The sequence below is a fragment of the Cavia porcellus genome, unplaced genomic scaffold (genome assembly GCF_034190915.1).
Source record: "Cavia porcellus strain 051 isolate PalLab524CR breed Dunkin Hartley unplaced genomic scaffold, mCavPor4.1 scaffold_25, whole genome shotgun sequence".
In the NCBI taxonomy this organism is placed as follows: Eukaryota; Metazoa; Chordata; class Mammalia; order Rodentia; family Caviidae; genus Cavia; species Cavia porcellus.
The window spans coordinates 17,929,566-17,949,504 of NW_026947508.1; the positions used below are offsets into that span (position 1 = coordinate 17,929,566).

Sequence of the window (19,939 nt, forward strand, 5' to 3'; positions counted from 1 at the left end):
ATCTGCCCTGGTAAAAGAAGACTTTTTATTTTAAATACTTTGAAAAGTTCCCTGTTAGCAGTGTCGTTCAGTGCCTGGCAGGGAGGTGTGGTCCCAGGGCCCAGCTGCCCGCCCACTCTTAGTGGCCCTGCTGCCTTCCTGTGCCCTGTGGGAAATACGTGGAAGACACTTGGCTCCTGGTCAGTGAGCCCTTAGCCTCCTGCCTGGTGGGCGGTGTGGCCGGCTGGGGTTTGAGGTAGGGCGGCGGAGGCTTGGCCCCAGAGCCTGGGGTGCTGCCAAGACCTGGAGAGCTGACAGTTGCTTCCCTTTCTCTCTCTGGGCTGTGGCCAGGGAGGGTCCTCAGGCCTGTGCGCTGAAGCCTGATGGGTTCTGCTCCTGCCAGCGCCATAGGTCCTCACCTGTGACACATTGGTGGGTGTCAGGCCCTGGCGTGAGAACAGCCACCTCCCCAGGTCAGGCCAGCACTCACACATCCTCTCCAGCCCCAAGGCTGCTGTCCAGCCAAGCTCCTTGTGGGCCAGGCTGGGGTTGGCATAACAGGCAGCCACGTCGCCTTCCCGCCGAGCCACCACCTTGTACGGAATCTGCAAGAAGCGATGTGGCTAAGTCCTAGCTGAGCTGGCCCTGGGCCTCACCTACCCACTGCTGGCCAGATCCTCAGGAAACACAAAGACAGAGCGGTGTCACCTGCAGACACCAGGGCAGAGGGGCAAGGCAGGCTGAAGTGGTGGGCCCTCCACTGGGTAGGTGAGCAGGAAGGGCTTACCTTCTTCCCCGAGGCCTTCTCCATGGCCTGGACCATCTGCAGCACCGAGTAGCCTGTGCCTGTGCCCAGGTTGTAGATCTGCCGGGAGAACAGGGTTAGTGGGAACGGCTGGAGCAGACCCCTCTGCTGGGCCCCATTTACCGAGGACTTGCCTCCCCGCATCCCCCCTGCCCCCACTCCTACCCGGCAGCCACACTGCTCCTTCAGCTTCCTCAAGGCTGCAATGTGGCCCTTGGCCAGATCTACGACATGGATGTAATCCCGGACGCCTGCAGAGGCAGAGGTTGGGCGGGGAGTTGGTTTTGCCTCTCTGCAGGGCCCTCACTCCAGGGTCCTCCTGGCCCTAGGCTCACCTGTGCCGTCCTCTGTGTTATAGTCATTGCCAAAGACATTCAGGGCCTCCCGTCGCCCAATTGCCACCTAGGGGCAGAGGTCAGGTCAGTTTTCCTAGTCCCTGGCACCAGCTGTCCCCTAAGGTCACCCCTCTGACCCACCTGGGAGACATAGGGCATGAGGTTGTTGGGGACGCCCTGAGGGTCCTCGCCGATGCAGCCCGAGGCATGAGCGCCCGTGGGGTTGAAGTACCGCAGCAGCACTGCGTTCCAGGCCTGTGGGGCTCAGGCAGGTCATGGGGTGGGGCAGGGTATGGGCACAGTGTGTCTTGCTGAGTCCAGGCCCCCTACCTCCCCTGCTATGCTGTCCTCTGTTTCTCCAGAAACGAGCTCCCAGGCAGTGCGGTGGGGGCATGTCACTGTGACTTACGAGCCCCAGCTTCCTTCTTGGGGTAGGCAGGACGGGGTGCATGGGGTCCTCTTAGCCTCAAAGTGGCCTCACCTTGTCTGCGCGGCACAGGTCCTGAATCATCTCCTCAATGAAGAACTTGGACTTGCCATAGGGGTTGGTACAGCCCCCCGTGGGGTGGGCCTCATCCAGGGGCAGGTACTGGGGGTTCCCGTACACGGTGGCAGAGCTGCTGAACACCAGGTTCTTCACCCCATGGGCCCGCATGATCTGGCCGGGGAGGGGAAGCACAGGTGGCCTGGGCTTTGCAGCAGGCCTGACCCTTGCTGTGCCAGGGGAGCGGTGTTGCGGTCACGGGCACCTCATATATAGAAGAAGAACTGAGGCGGGAGCTGAAGAAAGCCATGTGTCCCGAGTGACACTGCATGGCCCTCCCGACTCCAGTGGAGCACTTTGCTGCCGTGTGGCTGGCCTGTGTGCCCCTGCCAGGCCCAGGCCTCTCACCTCCAGGAGCTGGATGGTCCCTGTCAGGTTAACTCTGTAATAATCCAGAGGCTTCTGCACTGACTCGCCCACGGCCTTGAGCCCCGCGAAGTGGATGACAGCCTTAAAGTTGTGCTGCAGGGCAAAGTGGGAGAAGTGGCTTCGCCAGCCTTGCCCTTGGCAAAGGCCCACCCGCCGGCACTGACCTTCTTGAAGAGACACTGTAGGGCCACCTGGTCCAATATGTCCATCTCCTCAAACTCCACAGAGCAGCCGGTCAGCTCCTGTACCCGCCGCAAGCTCTCGGGCATAGAGCCCCTACCTGATGGGGCACCGAGACAGCCAGCGGGGTCCTGGAAGCCCAGGTTTCCCTCCACCCCTCCAGGAACTGCAGCCCTGCCTCCCACACTCACCACGGATGGCATTGTGGAAGTTGTCGATGACCACAGGTGAGTAGCCGGCCTCCAGCAGCTCTAGCACCGTGTGGCTGCCGATGTAGCCGGCCCCGCCAGTCACCAGCACCTTCTCTGCCATGGCACCTGGGCCCAGACAGAGTTGCCGAGGTGGCTATGGGGGTGGGCTTGGGGCCCCTCTCCACCCCGAGTCCACCTCCACCTCCCCAGCTCACCCTGGAAGCAGGGAGCAGGGAGTCCCTATTAAGAGCAGCTCTGGTTAGCTCTGGTATGAGCCTGAGTACTGGCACTTTCTGGCCTTAGGCTTCGAGGATCAGCTACTCTTGGGGTGCAGTTTCCAGCCCTGTAGATGGAGCTAATAATGGTGCACACACCATTTATATGGCAAGGAGGGCCACGAGGTGATTCTAAAGGCCTGCTGCAGTAAGACACAGGCGCTACATTTTCTGATTCTAAGGACCCACATTTCCCTTCCTAGTGTCTGGGGACTGGACAGTCCTGGGCATAAGGGGACATGGCACAGGATTGGGATTCCAGGATCCCAGGGAGGGTTCTGTTCAGAAGCAGAGCTCCCTGGTAACTCTACCACTAGGCGTCAACTGAGTCCTGGGCTACGTCTAAGGTCAGCTGGGAGGAACCAGGAAGCAAGGGTGGGTCCTCTGCTGGCAGGAGCCCAGCTCCAAGGCTCAGGGGCATCCTGGAGTGGGCCAGGCCCCAACCCACGTCACCCCAGGGCAAGCAGGCTGGTTCTGGCTAAACCCATGCCAGCTTACTTTGGGCTTCATGACAGGGAATCTGCCTAACTAGGCAGCAGTGGATGGGCCAGTGTAGACGTGGGCTTGGCCCGGTCCCCACTGCTAGGTGTGCATCTCCTCCTTGAACAAACTAGGTGGAGTGGGCAGAGCGGGGAGGAAGCTCCAGACACTGAAGCCTTTCATTCCGCGACCTGGCCGGCTGCCGTCTTCCTCCAGGCTGCCTGAATCCCTTCTGGGCACATCCAGCTCCAACCCACTTGACTAAGTGCCCGCTGCGTGCCAGGCTCTGTACCCAGCACTTGTGCGTTATTTTCCTGAGGTCGCCCCACAACTTGAATAGGCAGGTGTTATTAATGGCACATTACCGTAGCAGAGCTAGGGTCAGAGGTTAATTTGCCTGTGCCCGCACAGCCAGAATGGTCAGGGTGGAATTTGCATCTCCAGGTTGGCAGCTCAGCCCTTTGCCGAGGCTTCCAATGGACTCTGGCCCACAATGCCCAAGCCGCCCGCCCCCTCTCTCCCAGCCGAACGGCAGGCACTCTGCGGACCTGGGAAAGAGGTCATCAAGGGGTCCCGCAAGGTAGGAAGGGTGGCTGTCGCCAGTCAGTATAAAGAAGGGAGGGCGCTACGGGCCGCCTCGGTAGGCGGTGCTGGACTTTGGGCCCCGGCTCGGTAGGCGCAGAGCTAGGAGTTCTGGGCCCGCAATGAATGAACCCGGGCCGCCTCCGCCGCGGGAAGCGGGAGCAGAAGGGGCGGGCCCGCCCTGGCGCGGCTCCGCCTGGAACGCGGACCCTCCTGGGTGTCTCTCTCTCCGCGCCGACCACCCGCCCCTCCCGAGCTCACCCAACCCTTCATTCCTCGCGAACCTGCTGGGGATCGCGCACCCTGCGCTGGTTCCAGTGGCGCCGCCTCCCGCGCCCCGCGCGGCGGCCCCTTTAAAAGCTGACATCCCACCCACATCCCTCCCCTTCCACGCCCCCAATGAGACGTGTCGCTTGGGTGGTGGTAACTACGGAGACTCCGGGAGGACAAAAGCCCTGTGTAGTTTTACGCGGACTGCAAACGCATTTTAGGGGAGGGCGGAAGTATGCAGCACCTTGCTGGAAAGAGGACTGGTAGCCCGGAAAGGTTCCTGTCCGCCTTCCTGAGACCACGTCCCCGCTGCGAGCCGCAGGTCTTCCAGTCGCCAGGATCTGCCAGAGCCTTCCAGGTCTCGCGGGAAGTGTGACTCTATGACAAGGAGGCAACAGGGGCAGCACAGAGTGAAGGGAACGGCGGAGGCCGCCCTGCCGAGGTTCTGGACTTTCAGTTTGGAAGCAAACCAAGGAACCTTTAAAGCTGCCTGTCAGACTGCAGCAACCACAGGCGAGGAAGGGTTGTCTGCACCCTGCCTACTGCCAACAGCAGCTCAGTACTACGTGGTTTTCTTAAAAGCAGATAAATGGCAGGGAAGTGATGTCCATGAAATCGTGGCATGCTGAGAAAACCCGTGCAGCGAGACAGTAAATGCACAGTTGCACTAATGCACAAGTGCACGGGTGTGTCCACCTTCCAGACGCCCTGGGCCGGCCCAAGCGGGGGCAGGGGCAGGGGCGCTGCTGCCCTTGGGAGCTTGTGCAATAGCCAGGGCACAGAGGCACAGCCAACTTGCAGTGGGGCTCAGGTGGGGAAACAGGAAAGAAATCCATAGATAATAAACAAGTTCAAAGTTTACTCTTTCTCCTCAAGAGTGCAATGCTGTAGATTTTATTCCTCTTGCCCTCATAAACACACACATTTGCACAACCATGTATTGGAAAATTAAATTTTAATTACATCAACTATTTTCACAAATCATGTTGAGTAGTTTTTCCATTGACACTAGTCTTGGCACATGGCCACCACAGAACCCCAGCCCTCACCATCAGATGGCAGATGCTCAGTGCCAGCTTTGAGCAATCTGCTCCACACCTTTGCCTTAAGAAAGCAGTAATGGCCCAGCACTAGCAGTGTGGGGCAGTACAGAGGTTGGCCAGAGTGAGACTTAAGGATCATCCCAAGCAGGGGTCACCAGACCCATAGCGGAGGGAGCCTGGCACTCCCACTCAGGGCTGGCCGGGGAGGGGCCCTGCTCTCTCCTCTTTGCCAGCACAGCCTGGCAGAGTGCGCTGAGAGGTGCCTCTCCTTGCAGTTTCATCTGTTTCCATTGCCCTGTGGAGGAATCACCCCGTGCACCCCTATCCCCAGGCGATCGGTAGGCTCCTGGCAGGCAAGGGGCTCAGAGTTTACAGCTAGCTTGTGCCACTTTGGAACTGGTTTTTCTGTTTAGGACTTGACAGATGAAGTCCCCAGCTTCCAGGAGCTTCTGGAGATTCACACCCTTGGAGAAACAAATTAGAGATGCAGTCAGGACACACCCTCAACACCCAGGAAAGGGGACAACAAGCAGGCTCTGGTTTGCTCCTGACCATGGGACACCAGCTGCCTGTGAGGCCATGTCTGTCTGCCATCTGACTTATCCCTCTGATTCCCCTTCAGGTTTATGATGCCACCACCACGAGTGGCATCACAGGAATGGACACCTCTGTGCCAGGGCCACAAAGCCTTGGCCTTTCAAAAACTGCACACAGAAGTAAGCACTGGGAGGCACAAGGGTAGAATAAAAATACCAACTTGGAAGATAAGCTGCGAAGATAAGCTTTGCTCACAGTAGCTTGCACTTGCCGTTGTGTAATATGCTCACAAAAGCCTGTGACATTGGTGCTATCATTAGTTTCATTTTTTGACTCCTCCAGGCATGGTGGTGCACACCCATAACCCAGAATTTGGGAGGCTGAGGCAGGAAGATCCCCTTGAGTTTGAGGTCAGCCTGGGCTTTATAGTGAGTTCTAGGCCAGCCTGAATGACATAATGACACCTTGTCTCAAAAAACCAAATAATCTGATGTCAGCCTGTGAAGGGCAGGATTGGGTTCTAAACTGTTTCACAGCATCTCAGAGCACAGATGCTATTTGGCTTCTATGCCACCACTAACGGTCCTTACAGACTGGCTGAGCCATCACCTGGGGGTGATGGTGGCTAATTCTACTACCTTCATCCTATAGAGAACAAAACAAACATGATCTTGGTCAGGGCTCTTTCCGTAATCTCTGGGCCTCACAAAACTGCATTCTGGCCATTGTTTTATGTTCCCAGCCTTCTTGTGGCTTGGTGACTTTGTACGATTACATTCTTCTCCCTCAGGAACACAAGATAAAAAATGCCCATAGTCCCCTGGCACCTCCGCCTTTAACCCCCATCACCCAACCGCCCCAAACTGCTCATCAGCTTCTGTCCTGGACATCAGGCGGAGCCCTGGTCAGTTCAGGCTGCCACCAGCAGGGGGCAGGCAGGCTTACCGTGTGAATCCCCAAACCGGTCAGCATGTAGACCAGGTCCTCAGTGGCCAAGTTGCCCGATGCACCCTGCGCATAGGGACAGCCTCCAAGTCCAGCCACAGAGGAGTCCACGACACTCACTCCCATCTGGAAACATAAGGACGGTGAGACCCTGTGCTGCAGGGCCCGGAGCCTGCGGGGCCGTGCTTGCAAAGCTCCCTCCTCAGTGCCCAAGTGGAGCGCTATGCCAGGCGGTTTTCCTGCGGCTCAGCAGTCATGTTGGGAAAGTTCCACTGGAAGCCAGGGCTTCCCTGGGCCCCCGGAACAGTGTCTCGCTTCCCTTCATGATTTCCTCCGCCAGGAGTACCTTTCCTCCATTCCTGTCTTGGGGACCCCTCCTCACCCCGAAGGTCTCAGCCTAAATTAAGCCACCTCCTCTGAGAGGCCCCTCCAGATCACCAACGCAATCCCACGGGGGGCATTTCAGACCCATTTATGGAGTTGCAGGCAGGCACCCCAGGCTGCTTTGTGGGGAGAAAACTCCGTTCAGAACGGGCTCAGGTTAGAACGGCAGAGACAGTGAGTAGGGGCTGTCCCTCAGAGGCATTTCAGTTTGACTGGGGCCAAAGACATGGGAGACTGGAGGGGTCTCCATAAGGGGCCGTGAAAGATGGTTCAATCCCAGCCTGCTTGTGCAAGAATGTCCAGCAGAGGGCGCGACAAGCCCCGGAGCCAAGAGAACAGACAGTGGTGCACGGAGTGGCCCTGGGTGCGTGCAGGAGATGGCTATGGCCAGGAGCATGCGGTGCCGGCCAGCGTGGAAAGGACAGGCGGTCTGTGGCATAGGCTGACTGACAGTGGGGTGTAACGGTGATGTCTTTTCTGATGGCATCTGCTTTCCCTGTGACGAAGCAGCTAAGCGTGAGGATGGGGCAGGGGTGGCGGAAGCAGGAGGAAAGCAGGTGAACGTCATCTAGGAGGGCAGGGGTGGCCGGCTGGGGGCCGGGACACGGGCTGCTGAGGTGAGAGTGGGGGTGCGCACCGTAATCCCAGCACTCAGGAGGCTGAGGCAGGAGGGCCACTATGAGTTTGATGTCAGTCTAGGCTACACAGTGAGTTCAAGGACAGGCTGAACTCATAGCAAAATGGGGAAGAAAAAACTCCAACAATTAAAAGTAAAAGCTGGTCTCTGTCCATTCCGAAGCATTGACCCCCAGGCCCCTTCACGTATTCCTAAATTTGTCTCTGTTTCTTATTTCATCCTTGTGCCGTACCCCTCATACAAATAAACAGTTGGGGATCTTGGCCAGACCCCTGACAGCCAGGTTTTTGTTTGTTTGGTTTTAATCAAAGACAAGGTGGGCATGGCGGTGAATGCCTGCCATCCCAGCTACTCAGGAGGCTGAGACAGAAGGGCCACCTGAGCCCAGCAGGACAACGTATCAAGACCCAGCTCCAAGATAAACAATCTTCAGACGGATTCTTGATCTACACTCACTCCCAGGTGGCCTCGTGGTCTTTAAATACCCACCTTGGGCCCAGACTCCGCCGTGTTCACACAGCCCAGAGGCACACAGCCACTGGCCTTGCCTGAGGGCTCCCCAGGAAGCCTGAGAGAGGCGGCCCTGACCCGCCCCAGGCCTGCATCTTCTGGGTCTCCTCAAACTACCCTTCACCTGGATCCCTGCAGCCTCCAACCTGCTACGACCCTCTCTCCGCTCTGTCCTGCTCGGCAGTCAGAGGGACCCTTCAGGGCGTGTCCTTGCTGCCTCTGCTCAGTGCTCTCCCTTGGCCGCTCAGCCTCCTGGGAGAGCACCAAAGTCCACGGGGCCCCAGCAGACCTGGCCTGCTCTACCTCCAGCCTCTCCCACCGCCCTGTCAGTCACACTGCTGCCGCCCTGGCCTGCCCGTGTCCCTAGAACACAGCAAACACCTCTCGGAGGCCCTGTGACACCCCTTCCTCTCCCCACTGCTGTCGGCACGGCCCCCATCCCGAGTTCCTCAGGTCTGCCCTGTCACCTTGACAGTCTCATGGGTGTGACAGGGTCACCAGGTCTTTATCCACTACTGCTGGCCTCGCCCTGGCACACTGACATCAGCAATTGGGTGAATGGACGTGTGGGACGCAACCATCCCACGCCCTTTGGGAGAGAGGGCGAGTGCCTTTAGTTACCTGCAGAGCCACCAGCGTGTTGGCCAGGGCTTGGCCGTAGGTGTCATGGCAGTGGACAGCCAGGGCGGCCACGGGTACGTCACGCATGACAGCCGACAGCATGTCCTTCATGAGCCCCGGGGTGCCCACACCGATTGTGTCCCCCAGGGAGATCTCGTAGCAGCCCATCGAGTACAACTTCTTGGCGACCTAGGGAAGCAACAGGTACATGGAGAAGCCCAGAGGCTTGGAGTAGGGATCCCCTGCCCTGCTGGTCACCCCATCTGAGGCACTGGACTCCTGCCGGGCTCAGGCTCTCAACAGCTCTAGTGGGAATGAAGCCTCATGCCCCCGGGAAGCAGAGCTGGCCATGAGCAGACCCTTGGCCCAAGCCCTGCATTTCCAAGTACTTCACCCCTGAGCCACACTCCTGAGGCCCCTCCCATCTTTTATTTATAATCCCATCTTCTGTTTTGTTTTTGTTCTTGGTTGAACCCAGGGCATTTATACCGAGCTACATCCCCAGACCTTTTCTTATTTGGAGACAGAATCTTGCCAAGTCACTAAGCTGCCAATGCTGGCCTCAATCTTGTGGTGATCCTCCTGCCTCAGCCTCCAGAGTGCCGGGATTACAGGTGTGCACCACACCCAGTAGGCCCTGTGATCACTTCTTTTATCTGGATACCACATGATACTGGGCAACAAGTGAGCTTTATAGAGAGGCAAGTGGGGTCTGAGGCTTTATCATTTACAACCTGTTGTTCAGTTTCCTCAACTGTAAAATGGGAGAATAACACATTTGCGGAAGTTCTGAGGGCAAAATGATAGAAGCTCCTGATTTCAAACTCAATTCTGGCCCTGGGTTCTCGTTGGCATTCACTGTTCAGAGAAAAGAGTGCTGTCCCCGCTACTACCGGGAACCTTGGGCCGTTGGGCGAGGCCCCTCAGGATGTCGCCTGCCAGGTGGGGACAGCCACACTGTGCCCTGCTGCACCCACCTCTGCTACTTTAGCTGGGGAGATCTTCCCTTCGTAGGGGCATCCGAGCACACAGGAGACATACCTGTGGGAGCACAGGACGAACAACATTGGTGCCTCGGGCTTCTCAGCCAGCCAGCCCTGGTGCTGGGTGGGGAGTAGTGGGGATACCCATAGGGGCCCGAGAGGAGCGAGGAGGAGGAGAGGAAGAGCCAGAGACAGGGCACGAGTGTGCGCCTGCACAGGAAAAATAGGCGCAGGGGCCAGAGAGGCTGGGCCAGTGCTCAGATGACCGTCACTGTCCTGAGCCCCTGCTCCACGCTCCGCAGTGCCAGAGAGCAGAAGCAGGGGCCTGCGCTTGTGCCGAGTACAGCTGGGGGCAGGAAAGACTTAACCGGCAGCTAAATGCTACGTTCCCGACACAGGAGACTCTGAGCCCCCAGAAGAAGTGCACCAACTGTGCTCAGGGCCAGGGAACACTTCTCAGAGGAACCCATACCCACAGAGGTCCTGGGCGGGCCTGAGGTAGGCTGAGCAGGTCCTGGGTCTATAAAAAGCAAGCACAGAGGCCCAGGGCGAGAGACAGCAGGCACGTGACAAATGGAAAGGAATTCCAGCCGGACTCAAGAGTGACACACGGACGTGAAGGTCGGAATGCAGCTGTAAACAGAGCTGCGGCAACTGGCAGGGACTGAATCATGCAGGGTCCTGTAAACCACGTTAAAACGACTGAAGTCAGCTGAGGATATAGCTCAGTGGCAGCGTGCAACGCTTCACTTATCATTCACAAAGCACTGAATCTGATCGCCAGCACGGGGAAGGAAGAATGTCTGAGCTGGGCATGGTGGTACATGCCTGTAATTCCAGCATTCTGGGAGGCCGAGGCAGGATGATCACAGGTTTGAGCCCAGCAAGGCCAATTTAGCGAAGCCCTGTCTCAAATAAAAAGTGAGCCAGGTGTGGTGACACATGCCTGTCATCCCAGCCCTCAGGAGGCTGAAGCAGGAGGCCTGCTGAATGCTCAAGGGTAGCCTCTGAGACACTAACTCAAAAAATCAAAAACACCCTTCCACCACCACCACCGCTGTTAATAACAACAACAAACTAATAAAAGAGGCTCGGGTGTAGTTCAGGGAGGAGGCCAGCGAGGAGGGTTTAACCAGCCGCTGCAGGGTTTCTATCAGGAATGATCGGACGTGACTTGTAAAGACCTCAGCTGGCCGGGTGGATGCTGTGTGCCCTGCCAGCTGGGGTGTGTGCTTGTGAGCCCCCTGCCCAGCCCCACTCCTGGTGGTGAGGCCGAGAGCACCCCTCCTTTCTGGGCTAAATGGAGGTTTCAATCAGGCACTGTATGTGTAATACCTGGAGCCTTTGCAGCTGGTGACTCAGCCTGAGGAGCTCCTCAGGGACATGTGACAAGCGGGGGAGAGAAGCTGGGACTAAGCTCACCTCCACCTCCTGTCCTGTCCTGCCAGATGCCACTGGTGTGCGAGACAAAGCTCTGCTGCTAGGTGTTCTGACCATGTTTACCTGCCCCCAGCCAGGACAAGGAGCTTGTGGTGGGGAGGACAGCTGGGGTCAGAGCTGAGCCCCCTCCAGGAGGGCACCGAAGGGCTGCCGCTCGGGCCTGACTCACCCCCGCACGGGAATCCCGGCCGCCCGTGCGGCCTCCAGGACGCCGCCCATGCGCCGGAAGCTCTCCTCTATGGAGCAGTTGATGTTCTTCTGGGTGAACAGCTCTGAGGCAGCTCCGAAGACGCTCACTTCCTTGGCGCCAGCAGCCACCTGCCAACGCCCAGGGGAACGCCTTCAGCACTTCTTGGGGCACTGAGACTGTGACAAAGTATCCTCTTATGGTAAATGTTATTGTACAGGAACGTTGTAGGCTGGCTTGTGGCCCCTTGGAAGATACATAAGTCCCAGGTGCCAGGCCTTTGCAATGTAGCCTTGTCTAGAAACAAGGTCATCACAATGTGTAATTAGGTAAGAGGTGGCCACACTGGAAGAGGGTGGACTCCTCATCCAGCAGAACTGGTGACCTCAGAAGATGGCCGTGTGATGACACACAGAGAGAAGAGAAGGCCATGTGAAGACAGGGACATCCCAGGAGTGATGTGCTGCCAACCCCAGGGTGCCAGGACCCGGGAGTGGCAGGCCGGCTGCTCTCCCACCCTCAGAAGGAACCAATCGCATAGAAACCCTGATTCTGGGCTTGTGGCCCCCAGAATGTGAGAGAATCGATTCTTACTGTTTTGAGTGACCCAGTCTGTAGCCCTCTCTCACAGCAGATCTAGAAGTATACAGTGAGCTATATCTAAGAGTAAACCAAGGCTGGGGCTGTAGCTCGGCGGTTGAGCACTTGCCCAGCAAGGTGAAGCCCTGGGATCCATCCCCAGAGCCCCAAGACAGGGAAGGAATGTCAAAAATACAACTGTGACATCTCCCAGTGAAATCACCAATGCCACCACTGTCACCAGCCTGAAAGCCACTTTTTTTTACTCAGCACTTATGTCAGGCTCTTGCTATGCAAACTATGTGTAAACTATTTTCTGAAACCTCAACATCAGGTACTATCATTAGTCCTGGTTTACAGGAAGAATGGGGGCTCAGAGAAGTTAGGGAACCTGTCAAGCTCACAAAGCAGTGAATGACGGGGACTACCCAGGGTCTGACGATAAAGATGTCTGATGGACATCCCGGGACAGGGAACCACAGAGATGGGGACTAACACCATCAATCTCATCCCAGGGGGACCCACCAACAAGCTGTCCTCTTACCGCTGCCTCGAAGCCTTTCAGATTTGGGGTCAGGACTGGGTAGTTGATGCCAGGAAACTTTTGAATCCCCTTTAAGACTTCAGTGTGGTCAGCCATCTAGAAGCCAAAGGACACAAGGCCAAAGCAGGCAGAGCGCTCAAAGTGAGAGAAAACCCTTTCATCCACCGCTTCTCTCTGCTCCCAGGCCTGTGGAGTCAGCCTTCTGCAGGGCTGAGATGCCTGCCCTTTGTGTTTACTGTCTGTGACACTGTGTGGCCTGCAGGCCGTTCGGTTTGAGTGACATCCCCATCTCTCCCTATGGCTTAATTTTCTTAGTTTTGCGGACGTGCCACCAGTGGGAACACCTCCATTTGCCATTTACCGAAAGCGTTGTCAGCCAGGCACTGCCCCACCCTCTTCGATACCCAAAGCCCATTTTCCCCTAGGATCTTTCTTCTCCAGGTGCCCAGCCCTGTGCAGCAGGATGTCTTTTACTCAACAGGCATGGAGATTTGAGTCTTGGAATCGGAAGAGACCTGCCAGGCCGTCTGCAAATTGGAGAGACCTTCCCAAGGGCACAGCTGAGACTGACCCCGAGTCCCCTGACCAAGTCACGTCCTTTCGGTGCAACAGTGTTGGGAATCACCTGAGACCTCTCAAAGCCAAAGCCATGGGGATCTATGCTCCCAACTTCCGCGGGCTCCAGGAGCAAACGCAAGACTTCTCACCCTCGAATCTGGGACAGGACTCTCTCTGAATATGGGGCTCACCTGGGGCACCCACTTGGGAGACACAAAGCTGGTGGCTTCTATAACAGGAAGTCCTGCTTCCGAAAGCATGTCTATCAGCTTGATTTTCACTGGCGTAGGTACAACATTCTACAGTAGAGAGAAACACCGGAAAAGGTGGGTCAAAGCTCAGCGCCTGCTGGCTCCCAGCCTACGCTGCAGCCAGCGCCTCTGTCTTGACTTTCAAACCTAACATAAACTCCCACATGAGCTCTGCCAGTGGGCTGGGGTACAGGGCTTGTCTTCAGGTTCTACAGACAGCGCCTCTGAGGGGAGACAGCCTCTCATCCCAGAAGTTCCTATTTACATGGAGACGGTACTTTCCACCATCCAGACTTCTCCTTAACTAAACCTGTGCTGCTATGGCCCTGTCATAAACAAATTGAGCACAGATGACTCACACCCTCTGGTCCTCCCTTTTCTGGTTCCCGACTGCACAAGACTTTGTCCACAAGCGCTCAGCCTAAAGCTTCCTTCTCCCCCATCCCACTCCTGGTCGCCCACCCAATTCTGTGATTCCTCTTTCCAAATCTACAAGCACTATGTCATGGATGTACGGCACGGTCTCACCCAATAAATCACCCTACATGGGAATCTTCCAAGACCACAGCCTCCACTGTGTCATTTTCCTGTTTAAAAGCTTTCTGGGCCAAGTGTATTGGCACATGCCTATACTCCCGGCACTCAAGGCTGAGGCAGGAGGACTGCTATGAATTCAAGGCCAGAATAAACTACATAGTGAGAAATCCCCTCCTCAAAAACCAAAATAAAGTAAAAGCCTCTTGATCCTCAGGTTATAAGCGGGATGATTGGGTGTTCATGCTCCATGCATGACATGTGCCTCCTTTGAACCTTGTTACGACCTCGGCACATTACCCATCTGACGTGGAAAAAAAAAAAAAAAAAAAGTAAAAGCCTCCTATATTTCCTCAGAGCCAAGGGTTAGCACTTTTTCAAGGATTGGTCAAAATCCTTGAAAAATAGATTTTTCTTACCAGGCTCTCTCACTTGACCCTTCTAATTTCTCTCTTGCTGATTTAATTTAATCCACTCACAAATAATGGTTTTTGGTTTTGAGACAGGGTACGTTGCCCAGGCTGATTTTAAACTTACAGACTCAAATTATCCTTTCAAGGATAATTGAATGTTTTCTGTTTATTTAACACTTTTTCTTTTCTTTTCTTTTTGATGATACTGGGGATTGAACCCAGGGCCTTTGCTTTGAGCTGTGCCCTTAGGCCCTCCTTTAAAAAAATTTTTTTTTTTTGAGACAGGGTCTCACAAATCACTAAATTGTCTAGGCTGGGCTCAGACTTATAACCCCCTTGCCTCAGCCTCCCACGGTACTGGGATTACAGGAATGCGCCACCATGCTCAGCTACAGATAGCTTCTGAAAGCCTTCCATGTTTGGGCATAATGTTAGGTGTGGGGGACAAAGCAATAATCGTAAACTTGACTCTGCCCTATGGAGCCTTCAGACTACTGTTTCCGAAAAGCACTCACTATAAAGCCAAGGAGGTCATGCTTTAAAGAAAAAAAAAGAGAAAAAGGTTTTAAATTAATTAATGAATGGGGGTGGGTGGGTCTTGCTATGTAGTTCAGACTGGCCTTAAACCCCTGACAATCCTGTCTCACTCCCAAGTGCTGGATTACAGATGTGTGCCACCACCACCATCACCCCGCACCTAAAGAAATTGTTCTTACTAAAACAACAACAACAAAAACATGATTATTTCAGAAAAATATACCAAAAGAAAACTACTCTTAGAACTTCCCAGAAATAACACCATTAACATCTCAGTAACATGCTACATAAAATTTGTTGCTGGCCACGTGTGGTTATTTACATTTCAACTGGTTAAACTTATACATGAATAAAAGTTTGGTTCCTTGGTCACAGGAGAAATCAGAAGTTTCACAGAAAGTCCCATAGAACTCTGTAGTTTTACTGTTTTCCAGGTAAATGCTTCCACACCTATAAACCTTTTGGTTTCTTAAAGTATAAAACAGCTGCTATTTTACAGGCTTGAGTTACTTTATGTATTCTTCCCTTAACAGCTTCATAATATTCTGTTTTATGAGAAGTCCCCAACGTATTCGATCCAATTTCCCCACCGAAATACCGACGCAGATGTGTGAGACACCCCTTTTTGGTTGGCTGATTTCCATCTTTACCTTTTCATTTTGCAGACCATCTCGGGGACCAACTTCCACAATTTTCACTTGCTTTGGGAAAGCGCCCATAGATGAAGTGCTGACCTTTGATTTAAAAGAGGAAACAAAAAGGGAAAGGGGTTGTCACGATTTACCAGTCTGACAGGATACGTCCCTACTAACACTGAGACAAGAAGCAATAATTCTTACTGTTTAATTCTCAAGTGGTCTCTCCTTAGGATCAAAAAGCAGACTGCACTGGGAACAGGAATGAGCAAGACACTCTCAGAACAGGATCTGAGATCCAGACCCACGTCCGGCTGCCATCTGACGCTGCGCACCTCTCCAATAAGCCCAGAAAAGAACCCTCATTTCTCCTAACGCCTGACTGCATCCTTTCCGTCTCTATAAGAGGTGCCCCACGCACCCATCCTGCTAAGTCGTAGCCTGAGTCAGCCTCTTCCTGTCTGCTGGGGTCTAAAGGCTCTGCCTGACTCCAGCTCATCAGGGAAACTCAAGCTCACTCTACTGTCCCGTTAGCGCCTCAGCATCCACGGGGTCCGTCCCAGGCCTTCTGTCCTGCAGCAGGGCTGCTCGCCGGTCTGCTCACGTCCTCCTCTCGTCCTTGTCACAGAGGCCTCCTCTGGCCAGTCTGCTATCCCCTCACCTCCATTATTTTCTGCTTCAGGACAACAGTTAACTTCCTCCAGAGCTCTGTAAATACTTGAGGCTGCCTCCAGCAGCATAGAAGCTCTGTTAGAAACCTTGACAGTCTCCACAAACACTTCCTCCCGACTGCTCAGCACTGTGCCTGGCACAAAGGAGGCGGTCTTTAAAGTGACTGAAACCACAAACAATGCGAAGGCCTGGCTGTCCCAGAGGAGGACAGTCACTGAGAGTGGGAGGACTTGACAGTGTGGTTACGGATATACAGGAAAGCTCTGATCTAATCCTAGCCTGAGGCCAAGACAGAGAACGAGTCTGAGAGGAGATGGTACCCCCAGCTGCTGAAGGACAATTACAAAAAAATTTTCAAAAGCTTCGATTCTCCTTTATATAGTTTGCCCCATATCTACCCCTCCTCACCACCAAGCAACATGGGTAAAAACCACAGGGCTTCTTTCCTCTCCTTAACATAATTTCACAATTGCATCTGGATAAACATACTGAAATAGGGCAAGGAAATATGCTGTATAATCTGCCAAAGAACCCAAACCTCCTGGACATTTAAGAAAGGAAATATACTCTATGAGCCAGCTGCCTACAGACTAAGGTGACAAGCTACTGAACTGCATGAGACCAACAGGCTGAGCAGGAAGGTCCCTACATCTCCCACAGACAGAGATGTTCGCCTCTTCTGGACAATTATTCTAGAGCATTCCAGCGACACTTCAGTGTCATGACACAGGCCCTCTTTCATGAACTGCTCTGTTTCCAAGGTTCTACTACATAATAGGTTTCAACAAATAATTTAATTTTGTTGAAAGAATGCAAAACCTGCTACTAAATTTCTGCTGGAGAACAAGATAAACTCAATTCCACTCCTTTGCCTATATCTGGTTTTTTGTTTTTAAGACAGGTCTCGCTTTGCCTTGAGCTCACTGTGTAGCTCAGGCTGGCCTCGAACTCTTGCCTCAGCCTCCCAAGAGCTAGGATTATAAGTGCTACCACCATGCTCCGATGAGAAATCTTTACATACAATAAATCATTTATCTGGCAGAGTTATATGGGATCTTTTCATGTTAACCCATCTCACCCCTCAGCCATTTAGATAGGACTATCATCTCCATGTAGTTTTGAGAAATCTGAGGCATAGAGATAAACTTTCCCAAGGTCATATGGCAGTGTGGCTCAAGAGCACGTGCCTAACTCCTGAGCCACCCATCCTGGTTGCCTGTTTACCACAGTTCCTGCCAGTCTTCTGCTTAAAAGCCCAGTTTCTTCTTTCTGTGAAATTCCACCCAGAGAGGAGCTCCTCCAAGTACACCTCCTGTCTGCCAGTGTTCTGCCTGTGCTCTGGTGTTATCTACATCAACAGGGAAGAATGGCTAACATCAGTGCCAGGCCACAGCTGCTGATGCCTCCTGGTAGGGCCTTCCACTGTATAACAGCAGGAAGGATGAAAGATTACCCAAAAATCACACAGCTAGAAAGTGACACTGCTGGAGTCACTATTTTCATTTTACCCACAAGCAGCTGGTGGAGGTGCGGAGCCTAAAAACATTAAAACGTACTTCGGTGAGGAACCCACTGCCAGGACAGTAATTTTTCCCACTGATACAACACCTTTCAAACTCTTATCACGGAATGATGGGTTTATTAAGAGCCAGGGTAATGCCAAGTGCTTGACCTACGTTTTCTCTTGTAAGTTAATACCCGCTTTACAGGTGAAAAAAACCGAGGCTTCACAGAGTGAAAACCTGTGCCACTGAGCCTAGAAAGCGGCCCACATTGCCACACGATTTAACCAACTCGATTTATTTAACCCTTTCCTTACACCTGGCTCTGCTACACCTTCGCTGCATTCACTGAGCATGAGAGGACAAAACATCAGGATCGAACAGACTCAAAGTGCAATGTGAAGGGCATCACAGCCTGGACCCGCGCCATCTAACTCGCCCTGAGTCCCTAAAACATAGGAAGCTGGACGTGGAGGCAGGAGGGGGGGTGACCTTGCTTTTTCCCTGGGGCACTGGGAGTTTTTGTTTTTCACTAACGAAGCGCTGGAGTGCTCCGAGGCTCAATGAGAGGAAGAAAGGAGCTAGGGTGACTGGTTAAGAGCCTTGGACAGAAAATCAGAATATCCAGGATGTCGTCCCAGTTCTCAGGATCCGAACAGATCGCTTCAGCTCAGCGGGCCTCAGTTTCCCCTCCTTAGGCAAGGGATTTGAGAGAGACAGGGAGGGTCCGAAACTTCAATACTCCCCCAGTTATGGACAGAGAAAGCGTTCGGCTTCGCCTCTCGGGAAGCGCCCGCCACGGGCGAAGCCCCCGAACCCGGCCTCACGGTGCCTGCGGGGCCGCCGCGGCGGGGCACTTACAGCCCGCAGGGACGCCAGGCCCACCAGCCGCCGCGGCAGGGTACACCTCACACTCGCCATCTTGGACCAGCTTCCTCCGCGGCCGCCCGGCCGGGCTGCGTCACTGTCGGGTGGGCGTGGCCTGGTGTGGGCGGAGCCTGGGTAGTGACGTGAGATGCCTGCGCGGTGACGTAAAGAAGCCTGCGCGGTCTGTTACAGCTCACGTTGCTTTTATTTATTTTTCTATGTCAGTGTTTATTTTTTCTTAGTACATGTTTACAGTACATAACCAGGATAAGGTGACTGTATACATCCACCGGAATGACTGGAATTAAAAAGGAAGAGCTGGAGGTTTAGCTCAGCGGCGTAAGCGCCTGCCTGGCAAGCGCAAGGGCGTGAGTTTGATCCCCAGTACCAAAAAAAAAAAAGGAAATTAAAAAGCAAGAGAAGCCAAGGGTAGAAGTGCAAAACTGTAATCCCAGTACTCGGTAGGCTGAAGCAAGAGGATCACAGTGAGTTCGAGGCCAGTTTGGGTTACATAGTGAGTTCAAGACCAACCTAAACTACAAAGCGAGACCCTATCTCAAGCCAAAGCACGAGAGAAAGAGAAAAAGGGAAGGAAGGGAAAAAGACAAAAGGAAAGAAGAAAGGAAGGAAGGATGGAGGAAGGAAAAACAAGAATAGCCAATGTTCAAGGCCAAGTAGAACACGCATACACTGCTGGTAGGAGTTAAAACCTTACAACCACTTTAGAAATCTATTTGGTGATTTTTTTATAGCATTATTCAAACATCTGTCCCATTACCCAGAAATTTCTTGGGTAATAAGAGTTTAGAAAATACGAGATCTTTACTTGGTGATTGGGGTAGAAAAAAAAAAAAAAGAAAATATGAGATCACAAAAATATTTGCACAAGAATACAACTGTTATTTATAATAAGCCCGAATTACAAGCAGCCCAATTGTCCATCTATAAGAGAATACATTAACATGTAATATATTCATGCAATTAGATACTACTCATCTATAAGTAGGAACAACAGTTGAAACATGCAACAGTGGTGATGGATCTCAAATTCATTATGCAAAAGTAAAAAATTAAGGGAAAAACGAGGATGAAAATCACTGTTCAACCTGTCTTCCATGGGAAGCAGAAGAGTACAAGTTCCTGGCATTTTGGATCAATCTCACCATGCTAGGTCAATTTCACCCTTGTACCAACACAAGACACTCCCAGGGGCCTCTCCCAGCCAGCGCACAGCATGCTGGATACTAATGCTGGTCCTCCTCAGTGAGGGGATGGGGTTCCTCTCATGAGCTACTTTGCCTAGAGCCACACCATTTGTGTTACAGAAATTTTCTTGGAAATTCTGAACTGTACTATCGCACGAACTCTTTATTTCGTGCGATACCCAATATTTCTTCTTTCCCTTCCTTTCAGAGCCTGTATCATGCATTAGGATCATCCTCTATCATGCATGTAGTTTCTGAACATCATTCTCAATAAATAATTTGTCACCTATTAGAATGACTATGTTCAGGCTGGGAGAGGTGGCAAATCCCTGTAATCCTAGCATT

The 19,939-nt window shown here is 53.4% G+C and overlaps 2 protein-coding genes and 1 non-coding gene across 7 annotated transcripts; 1 reads left to right on the forward strand and 2 right to left on the reverse strand.

The window, feature by feature from the left end:
* Nucleotides 1-3: 3 nt before the first annotated feature.
* Gale (UDP-galactose-4-epimerase) lies at nucleotides 4-4,145 on the reverse strand. 2 transcript variants are annotated; one of them, XM_003471132.5, is made up of 11 exons: nucleotides 4,025-4,145; nucleotides 2,404-2,529; nucleotides 2,197-2,312; nucleotides 2,012-2,125; nucleotides 1,601-1,777; nucleotides 1,261-1,374; nucleotides 1,120-1,186; nucleotides 950-1,035; nucleotides 767-844; nucleotides 470-584; nucleotides 4-398 (listed from the first exon to the last, which is right to left on the reverse strand). In XM_003471132.5, the coding sequence occupies exons 1-11, from the start codon at nucleotides 4,116-4,118 to the stop codon at nucleotides 340-342; spliced, it is 1,146 nt and encodes a 381-aa protein (XP_003471180.2). In that variant the 5' UTR covers nucleotides 4,119-4,145; the 3' UTR covers nucleotides 4-339. The 2 variants fall into 2 exon arrangements, with proteins under 2 accessions (XP_003471180.2, XP_013009417.1); XM_013153963.3 differs by lacking the exon at nucleotides 4,025-4,145 and adding an exon at nucleotides 3,524-3,675.
* An 803-nt stretch (nucleotides 4,146-4,948) lies between these two features.
* Nucleotides 4,949-18,511, reverse strand: Hmgcl (3-hydroxy-3-methylglutaryl-CoA lyase). 4 transcript variants are annotated; one of them, XM_013153964.2, is made up of 10 exons: nucleotides 18,384-18,472; nucleotides 15,553-15,600; nucleotides 15,364-15,447; nucleotides 13,170-13,277; nucleotides 12,421-12,516; nucleotides 11,280-11,428; nucleotides 9,665-9,728; nucleotides 8,688-8,876; nucleotides 6,536-6,661; nucleotides 4,949-5,517 (listed from the first exon to the last, which is right to left on the reverse strand). In XM_013153964.2, the coding sequence occupies exons 3-10, from the start codon at nucleotides 15,430-15,432 to the stop codon at nucleotides 5,416-5,418; spliced, it is 903 nt and encodes a 300-aa protein (XP_013009418.1). In that variant the 5' UTR covers nucleotides 15,433-15,447; nucleotides 15,553-15,600; nucleotides 18,384-18,472; the 3' UTR covers nucleotides 4,949-5,415. The 4 variants fall into 4 exon arrangements, with proteins under 4 accessions (XP_013009418.1, XP_003471376.1, XP_063091825.1 ...); XM_003471328.5 differs by lacking the exon at nucleotides 15,553-15,600 and having other exon boundaries at nucleotides 18,384-18,511; XM_063235755.1 differs by lacking the exon at nucleotides 13,170-13,277 and having other exon boundaries at nucleotides 18,384-18,479.
* Nucleotides 13,973-14,073, forward strand: LOC111757232 (small nucleolar RNA U13). The gene has a single exon (XR_002791609.1). It is a non-coding gene; the product is annotated as a small nucleolar RNA U13 (small nucleolar RNA).
* Nucleotides 18,512-19,939: the final 1,428 nt, after the last annotated feature.